This window comes from Lithobates pipiens, unplaced genomic scaffold (assembly GCF_037356315.1).
Source record: "Lithobates pipiens isolate NorthernLeopardFrog02 unplaced genomic scaffold, aLitPip1_a1.2 Scaffold_28, whole genome shotgun sequence".
NCBI classification, from domain to species: Eukaryota; Metazoa; Chordata; class Amphibia; order Anura; family Ranidae; genus Lithobates; species Lithobates pipiens.
In genome coordinates this window covers 3,382,688-3,392,396 of record NW_027507789.1, presented here as the reverse complement: position 1 = coordinate 3,392,396, position 9,709 = coordinate 3,382,688, and the positions used below count along the sequence as shown (strand labels likewise).

Genomic DNA, 9,709 nt, shown 5'->3' with positions numbered 1-9,709 from the left:
CCCACAGCACATATCTGATAGCAAATCCGGGCCGCTGGAGATGTAGAGGCGGTCCCACCACCAAAAGGCGACATCACTTTTGCCCTATCCAGCGCTGACGAACCTTGGCACAGCAAATCAGGGCCACTGGAGGAGTCCTGGGACCCTGTGGGTATAGGTGCTGTGATGGCAAACCTAGGCACAGCAAATCAGGGCCACTGGAGGAGTCCTGGGACCCTGTGGGTATAGGTGCTGTGATAGCAAACCTAGGCACAGCAAATCAGGGTCACTGGAGGAGTCCTGGGACCCCTGGGTATAGGTGCTGTGATGGCGAACCTTGGCACAGCAAATCAGGGTCACTGGAGGAGTCCTGGGACCGCGTGGGTATAGGCGCTGTGATGGCGAACCTAGGCACAGCAAATCAGGACCACTGGAGGAGTCCTGGGACCCAGTGGGTATAGGTGCTGTGATGGCGAACCTTGGCACAGCAAATCAGGGTCACTGGAGGAGTCCTGGGACCCCGTGGGTATAGGTGCTGTGATGGCGAACGTTGGCACAGCAAATCAGGGTCACTGGAGGAGTCCTGGGACCCCGTGGGTATAGGCGCTGTGATGGCGAACCTAGGCACAGCAAATCAGGGTCACTGGAGAAGTCCTGGGACCCCGTGGGTATAGGTGCTGTGATGGCAAACCTAGGCACCCCAGATGTTTTAGAACTACATTTTCCATGGTGCTCATGCACTATGCAGTGTAGTTGAGCATCATGGGAAATGTAGTTCCAAAGCACTTGGGGTGCCAAGGTTCACCATCACTGCGCCTATACCGACAGGGGGCCCCAGGACTTCTCCAGCAGCCCCGATTTTCCACCAGATATGTACCGCGAGTTCTAATCTTTTAACTGCCCACTAGATGGCGCTTTAATCCCTTTGTACACACAGAGGGGCGGTGGAGGAAAATCGCAAGCGATTCTTTGCAGTGCAATTTGCATAATTATTTTTTTTTGCAGCGACGCAGATTGCACCGCACAGTATTGGTACTCATTATCGCCGATTACTTGACTGAAAGTATCGGTACTTGTATTCGCTGATAAAAAACAAACAAAAAATAAATTAAAAAAACAGGATCCGTGCAACCCTATATGTTAATTGATATATAGTGGAGCAAGCTATCACTGTGTGAGAATGCCCATAGAACAGCCACCAGTATCAATCTTGAGGATTGTGCACACTAAAAAAAAAAATAATAATAATTTGTTGTCACTAGGATGGGAATTACACAGAAAAGGGGGGGGGGATAGCAAGGGGTGTCAAGTACGAGGTAAAAGGACAGAACACAAACAAATAGCTTTTAAAGAATAATTATATGCCATGAAGACATCAATGGCAACTTAGAACTTATACTGACGAAACCGTATGAGGGGGGGAGCCACCTCCATCCAAAAGCGATATTTGTTTTTTTTTACACATTTTAAGAGCCCACCTGTAGGGGGAGCCTCTGGATTTCTTATAAACATCCAGAGGCGGGTAAGTCTTGCAAAATAATTATATGCCATGAAAACATCAATGGCACCTTAGAACTTATACTGACGAAACCGTATCGGGCGGAGCCATCTCCATCCAAAAGCAATATATATATATATATATTTTTTACACATTTTAAGAGCCCACCTGTAGGGGGAGCCTCTGGGTTTCTTATAAACATCCAGAGGCGGGTAAGTCTTGCAGCCCCGGGTGACACCATTACTTGGCTATGTATATATTGCTGCAATGCTATGGAATTCTACTGGGTGATCCCAACACTATAACTGTGCGATTTGCAGCAAATGGGGAAAAAAAAAAAAAAAAAAAAATCACTTTTGGTTGGAGTTGGCCTTTAACCTTAAAAAAAAAAAGAAAGAAAGGGTGGTGAAGAGGGGGAAGGGAAAGCAAACAACCAACACACATTCGTATGATGTGAAATTGAACCCTGTAAGAGAAACCAGAGGAATAGAAAGAATATTTTTTGAAGGGGGGGGGGGGGGGGACTGGTAAAGCCCAAACCCCGCCCCCCCCGCCCAAAGCTTGCTTGCATTTCTTGGCAGGCGAGAGGCGCACGTCGCCGTCCCCGTGATCCGCCTGCTGCGTCGGAAGCCCCCCCTCGCGGGCGTAGCGTGAGGAGCAGTGAGGTGTGGACGCTTTTGGAACGATGATGATTGTGCCCTTGTCTTTTGAGACGATTGCCACAGCCAGTCCACAGCACAAACAGCAAACCAGGACACGAGAAGAGGTGGGGGGGGGGGGGGGGGGAGTGGGGGGTAAGTAAAGCGGCGTCCGCGGCGTCACGAAGCATCCAAGATGGTGGCAGCCAGAGATTATATTGCGCATCCTCAGGTTTTCAGCTCAAGTAAACAGAGATGAACCCTCTTCTTTTTTTTTTTTCCTGCGTGGAGGCCACGCCCCCTTCTCTCAGGCAGTGAACAGGTTAAAACGAAGCGACTTTTTTTTTGTTCTTTTTGTAACTTTCAGCAGAGAAACGACAACGAATAAAAAAGTTCAGCAAGTCTGCTCTCTGCCTCCTGCGGTTCATACACTGAGCGGGAGCATCCCGGGCGGGGACGGGGGCCGCGATCCGTGGATGCCTGGAGGGTCGTAGCCGTTCATTGCCCTGCGGACAGAAAAAGACGGGGGTCACTACACCGAGAATTCACAACTACTCAAATCGACAGGGTGAGAAACGCCAACCACAAACCGGGGGAGCGGACACGGCGCAAATCCACCCATAAATATCAAATGACTCAATAAAAAGAAAAAAACATTTTTATATTAAAAAGTGTCAATTCCCCAAAAATCTGACAAATGCTGGAGAGTTAAAGCTGAACTCCGGGAATGTGATTAACCCCCCCACCCCCCACACACACACTGCAAGGGTTAAATGCTCTGATGTTCCGTCAGTCCAGAGCAGGGGTCTCCATACTTTCTAAAACAAGGGGCCAATTTATTGTCCTTCAGACTGAGGGGGCCGGACATTGGGAGTAGGAAGTGGGGGGAATAGTGCCCCCATCATTGGCGTCAGTGGGGGGGGGGGGGGGGGGAATAGTGCCCCCATCAGTGGCGTCAGTGGGGGGGGGGGGGGAATAGTGCCCCCATCAGTGGCGTCAGTGGGGGGGGGAATAGTGCCCCCATCAGTGGCGTCAGTGGGGGGGGGAATAGTGCCCCCATCAGTGGCGTCAGTGGGGGGGGGGAATAGTGCCCCCATCAGTGGCGTCAGTGGGGGGGGGAATAGTGCCCCCATCAGTGGCGTCAGTGGGGGGGGGAATAGTGCCCCCATCAGTGGCGTCAGTGGGGGGGGGGGGGGAATAGTGCCCCCATCAGTGGCGTCAGTGGGGGGGGGGGGAATAGTGCCCCCATCAGTGGCGTCAGTGGGGGGGGGGAATAGTGCCCCCATCAGTGGCGTCAGTGGGGGGGGGGGAATAGTGCCCCCATCAGTGGCGTCAGTGGGGGGGGGAATAGTGCCCCCATCAGTGGCGTCAGTGGGGGGGGGGGAATAGTGCCCCCATCAGTGGCGTCAGTGGGGGGGGGGGAATAGTGCCCCCATCAGTGGCGTCAGTGGGGGGGGAATAGTGCCCCCATCAGTGGCGTCAGTGGGGGGGGAATAGTGCCCCCATCAGAGGCGTCAGGGGGGGGAATAGTGCCCCCATCATTGGCGTCGGGGGGGGGGGGGGAATAGTGCCCCCATCATTGGCGTCGGGGGGGGGGGGGGGGGGAATAGTGCCCCCATCATTGGCGTCGGGGGGGGGGGGAATAGTGCCCCCATCATTGGCGTCGGGGGGGGGGGGGGAATAGTGCCCCCATCATTGGCGTCGGGGGGGGGGGGGGAATAGTGCCCCCATCATTGGCGTCGGGGGGGGGGGGGAATAGTGCCCCCATCATTGGCATCGGGGGGGGGGGCTGGGGGGAATAGTGCCCCCATCATTGGCATCGGGGGGGGCTGGGGGGAATAGTGCCCCCATCATTGGCGTCGGGGGGGGGGCTGGGGGGAATAGTACCCCCATCATTGGCGTCGGGGGGGGGGGGGGAATAGTGCCCCCATCATTGGCATCGGGGGGGGCTGGGGGGAATAGTGCCCCCATCATTGGCATCGGGGGGGGCTGGGGGGAATAGTGCCCCCATCATTGGCGTCGGGGGGGGGCTGGGGGGAATAGTGCCCCCATCATTGGCATCGGGGAGGGGGGGGGAATAGTGCCCCCATCATTGGCGTCAGTGGGGGGGGGGGGGGAATAGTGCCCCCATCATTGGCGTCAGTGGGGGGGGGGGAATAGTGCCCCCATCATTGGCGTCAGTGGGGGGGGGGGAATAGTGCCCCCATCATTGGCGTCAGTGGGGGGGGGGGGAATAGTGCCCCCATCATTGGCGTCAGTGGGGGGGGGGGAATAGTGCCCCCATCATTGGCGTCAGTGGGGGGGGGGGAATAGTGCCCCCATCATTGGCGTCAGTGGGGGGGGAATAGTGCCCCCATCATTGGCGTCAGTGGGGGGGGGAATAGTGCCCCCATCATTGGCGTCAGTGGGGGGGGGAATAGTGCCCCCATCATTGGCGTCAGTGGGGGGGGGAATAGTGCCCCCATCATTGGCGTCAGTGGGGGGGGGAATAGTGCCCCCATCATTGGCGTCAGTGGGGGGGGGGGAATAGTGCCCCCATCATTGGCGTCAGTGGGGGGGGGGAATAGTGCCCCCCATCATTGGCGTCAGTGGGGTGGGAATAGTGCCCCCCATCATTGGCGTCAGTGGGATGGGAATAGTGCCCCCCATCATTGGCGTCAGTGGGGTGGGAATAGTGCCCCCCATCATTGGCGTCAGTGTGGGGGGGGAATAGTGCCCCATATCATTGGCGTCAAAGGGAGGAATAGTGCCCCGTCACTGGTGTCAGTGGGAGGAATAGTGCCCCGTCATTGGTGTCAGTGGGAGGAATAGTGCCCCGTCATTGGTGTCAGTGGGAGGAATAGTGCCCCATCATTAATGTCAATTACAATAAATATTTTTTTTACAATTTTTCAGTTGTGAATGGTCAGAGGAGTGATCAGTACCAATCACTCAATGTGTCCATTCAGAAAAAGGAAGGGGCGGGTAAATTACATTTACTGGCTCCTACCAGAGCTCTCCATCCTGTCACATTCCCGTGTACCTGCAGCAGCCAGCAGAACGATGCCCTGTGTCCGTCTCTCTCCCTACAGCAGTTGAAAGCCAGTGGGAGGGAGAAACTGGCTTTGAGCTGCTGCAGGGAGAGAGACACACAGCACATTTTTTTGTAAATGCAACTACACCACCTCTTCCGCAGCTCCAAACCCTCTCAGGCCCCCTACAGGAGGGGCAGTGGTGCCGCCCCCCACCCCCCATGGGCCTTGGTCAACTTCCCTAGCCGTGTCCCTGCAAAAGGGAGATGACTAAGAACCGATAAACGTTCTTCCCAACCTTTCAGAGAGGCATCGATCCCGTTACTGGAGGAGGATGAATAGGAGGTGCTTATCCACACCACCAACAAATCACCACACAGCCAATCTTATGATCACCAACTAAAAGGAGAGGTTCAAATATTCTGCAATTTCATTCTAACACAGCGTTATAAACAGACATAAAATCTTGTATCTGGATGAGGGAAGAATGGAAGGGACGAGGATGCAGAATAAATGGCCGGTGTCATACAACCATTTATAGGATGGGAGGGAGCAGTGACATCGCAGGAAGAAGCTGTGCTCATTGCTGCATCCTCAGGGGCGGGGTCTGCTTAATCTAAACACGGGGGGGGGGGGAGGAGCTCTGTTAGAATGAAGTAGCAGACAAATGCAAATTATCACAGAGAGCAGAGAGTTCAGATTCATCAGAAATTTCTCATTATAACCCTCCCCTCCCCCACACCAAATGGGTCTATTCAGTGAAGCACAGTACCCAGCAAAGCCAATCAGAATTCATCTTTCATCTTCATCTTTCACAGACGTATCTAAAGCCAAGAACGAGAATATATTGGCAATAACCAGTCCTTAGATGTGCTGACTGCATTAGTTTTCCTATAGTTTCGCTTGCTAGTCCAACCAGCAAGACATTTTCTGTGCTAGAATGACAACGCTCAGTTTACTAAGGAGGAACTGCGTTGTCACCCCAGGCCAGCAAGTGTGCTAGGACTACAGAACACCTTTCCCTGACCCTGTGATGGAGGAAGGTGTTCTGTAGTTGACAGATGAACTGGGCAGGGCTAGAGAAATATGCTGCAGAGCACAGAGGAAACTGCAAACTCACTGATTTTCTGACAGGATCAACAAGTCATTTTTTGCACTTCTTAAACAGATATAGGAAAACGCGGGCACTGATGTAAGGAGGGGGGCCATGCCGGCGCAAGGGGGAGGGGGGATGCCGACGTAAGGGGGGAGGGGGGACACGCCGGCGCAAGGGGGAGGGGGCCATGCCGGCGCAAGCAACGACGGGGGAGGGGGGACACGCCGGCGCAACGATGTAAGGAGGGGGGGACACGCCGGCGCAGGCGACGACGTAAGGGGGGGGACACGCCGGCGCAGGCGACGACGTAAGGGGGGGGGGGACACGCCGGCGCAGGCGACGACGTAAGGGGGGGGGACACACCGGCGCAGGCGACGACGTAAGGGGGGGACACGCCGGCGACGACGCAAGGGGGGGGACACACCGGCGCAATCGACGAGGTAAGGGGGGGCGGCGCAATCGACGAGGTAAGGGGGGGGGCGGCGCAATCGACGAGGTAAGGGGGGGGGCGGCGCAATTGACGACGTAAGGGGGGGGCGGCGCAATCGACGACGTAAGGGGGGGGCGGCGCAATCGACGACGTAAGAGGGGGGCGGCACACCGGCGCAATCGACGATGTAAGGGGGCGGCACACCGGCGCAATCGACGACGTAAGGGGGGGCGGCACACTGGCGCAATCGACGACGTAAGGGGGGGGCGGCACACCGGCGCAATCGACGACGTAAGGGGGGGGCGGCACACCGGCGCAATCGATGACGTAAGGGGGGGGGCGGCACACCGGCGCAATCTACGACGTAAGGGGGGGCGGCACACCGGCGCAATCTACGACGTAAGGGGGGGGGCGGCACACCGGCGCAATCTACGACGTAAGGGGGGGCGGCACACCGGCGCAATCTACGACGTAAGGGGGGGGCGGCACACCGGCGCAATCTACGACGTAAGGGGGGGGGGCGGCACACCGGCGCAATCTACGACGTAAGGGGGGGGTGGCACACCGGTGCAATTGACGACGTAAGGGGGAGGGGGGCGGCACACCGGCGCAATCGACGACGTAAGGGGGGGGGCACCACTCCGGCGCAATCGCCGACGTAAGGGGCTGAGATTTGGACCTTGTTTAATTAAAATTCAAGGTGGTCCAGTTGCTAAAATTGTCTTCCATTACCCCTCCTCTATAGGTCTCCATAGCCCCCCGATAAACCGGCCATCTTTATTTATAAAGTATGGGGCGCCCCTTGCATTGGAGTAGGTCAGACACTCTTTTTACGTGAAAAGGGCCTTTTTTAAAACAAATCTGCACAAAGTACAGGAACTTGTTGAAATAAACAAGCATAAAAAAAGCCCGCAATCCCGGCTACACTTTTATTCTCGGCAACTCAGCCTTGCTGCATGCAATAAACAGAGCAAGCAGCAAGGTCACAGAGCTTAGAATAGGGACAGACGAGGACAACACTCAGCCAATTATCGAAGGAAAGAACTTCAGACGTCATACTTTCTGCAGACGCTTCTACAGCCGCAAATGTTTTTACAGCGGGGTTTTAACCCCTTCTAGACTGAAGGCATTTATGACTTACGAAAGTAAGAAAGGTTATTTTTTATAGTGAATGCGATGGAGTAAAAAGGAGGGTTATAAAACACCTCTCCGTTTTCTTTTTTGCCATCTGAGTCCCCTTGGGGGAAATTTCCCTTCACTTCCTGTCCCGTAGCGAAAACAGGAAGTGAGAGGAAAGCTCCCTGCACGATGGGTTCCACCAGCTCGTGCTCCCGACATCTGCAGATTGGGCTCCTCCTGCCTCTCCTATGGCTTTGTTCCCCACATATCCAGCAGCTCCCTCAACCGTGACAGTACAGACAACAGGGATTCTGATTGGCCGGCACCATCACATGGACGTTGCAGACCATTCGGAAGTCCTCTAGACCATACTGTCAGCACTGCAAGGAAAGGAGAGAAAAGCTGCAGGGATTTCAAATCCCCTCCGGACCGGTGAGGCGGCTTTTTGGCATCCGACAGCGGCGCCATGCGGCAATCTGGTACAGCGGAAGCATTTATTCCTTACATTCGAGCGTGAGTGTCACACGCACACATTTCCCAGGTCACAATCTGGTACAGGGGGCCGGGGGAGGTTATGAGACGGGGGTCCAGAGGATAGTTGGAATCGCTGGAGCCTGGGTGGAGAGAGCGCCACTGGAGAGAGAGGAGGAGGAGAACAAACCCGTCATCCAGGGAGGTTCCCCCCCCCCCCCGCACTGCTTCTGTGTGAACTCCAAAATCCCTGCGACAAGCCCGGGTTCACACAGGAGCGGTGCGGGAAACTGCATGCGATTCGCATAGGAACCGCACTGCACGCATGTTCAAAAATCATATGCAATTCTCTGCAGTGCGAATTAGACGCAAATTGCACCACAAAGTAACGGCCAGTACTTGATCTGTAGTATAGGTTCTCATACTCGCCGATAAAAAATAAAAACAACAAAATAAAAAAATAAAAAAATAAAAATATAAAAAAAGGGCATTGATGCATTAGTCGGGGCTGGACTCAGCCCCTAATTGCCAGCTCCTATCTCTCCACAGTGACTCGCCTGTTGATGATATCCTGCTAGTCAGTCCTGCCTACTTAAAGCGGAGGTCCACCCTAAAATGGACCTCCGCTCATCGGAATCCCCCCCCCCTCCGGCGCCACAATTGGCACCTTTCAGGGGGGAGGGGGGTGCAGTTACCTGGATAATCCAGGTAACTGCACCCACTTCCGGGATAGCTGTCTGCGGAAAGGGGCGTAGATTACGCCCCTTTCCGCAACTGCCCGCCCCTTTGCGCAAGTGCCCCGCTGCCTGCTGGGAAACACACAGTTCTCAGAGGCAGCGGGGACCGTCCGGATTGCGCCGCGCGGCTCGCGCATGCGCAGTAGGGAACCCGGGAAATGAAGCCGAAAGGCTCCACTTCCTGATTCCCATACCCAAGATGGCGGCGGCAGCACCCGAGTGTCGATCTAGAGATCGGCTTCGGGTGCCGACATCGCGGGCGCGCTGGACAGGTAAGTGTCACTATTTTAAAGTCAGCAGCTGCAGTATTTGTAGCTGCTGACTTTAAAAAAAATAAAAAAATAAAAATAAAAACGCGGAGTCCCGGCAGACTCCCGCTTTAAGCCATCCAGTGCAGAGCAGCTCTGCCTTTGCCTTGGTCAACATCACAGAGACTTTCTCCTGCATTCCTGTTAAAAGACTTGCTTGGCCGACATCCCCTTCTGGCTCCAGATCCTGCTTGCTGTTTTACTACGCTCATCTCCGGCTCCCTGACGTGTTGGCTTGTCTGACTATCCGTTCCGGTTCCTGAACTCTGGCTATGTTTTGACTACGTTTGTTCTATTTATTTTTTTTATTATTAAACAAGTGTGATTAAACTGTACTTCCGTCTCATGGTTTCTGACAGCAACCCCTAATCACCCCCTGAACAAAAGGAACTTTATGAAATATTTGAAAAGCTGCAGATTTA

General features: G+C 54.8%; 1 protein-coding gene across 7 annotated transcripts in view; it reads right to left on the bottom strand.

Annotated features, from left to right (window-relative positions):
- Positions 1 to 2,026: 2,026 nt before the first annotated feature.
- The window catches only part of NDEL1 (nudE neurodevelopment protein 1 like 1), a 74,180-nt gene continuing 66,497 nt past the window's right edge, over positions 2,027 to 9,709 (bottom strand). For all 7 annotated transcript variants that reach the window (XM_077458566.1, XM_077458569.1, XM_077458565.1 and 4 more), the window contains one exon: positions 2,027 to 2,621. Coding sequence is in view for 2 of the 7 variants with exons in the window: in XM_077458571.1 (XP_077314697.1) it covers positions 2,540 to 2,621 (82 nt within the window). In the remaining 5 variants the exon portion in view is untranslated. The remainder of the gene's footprint in view (positions 2,622 to 9,709) is intronic.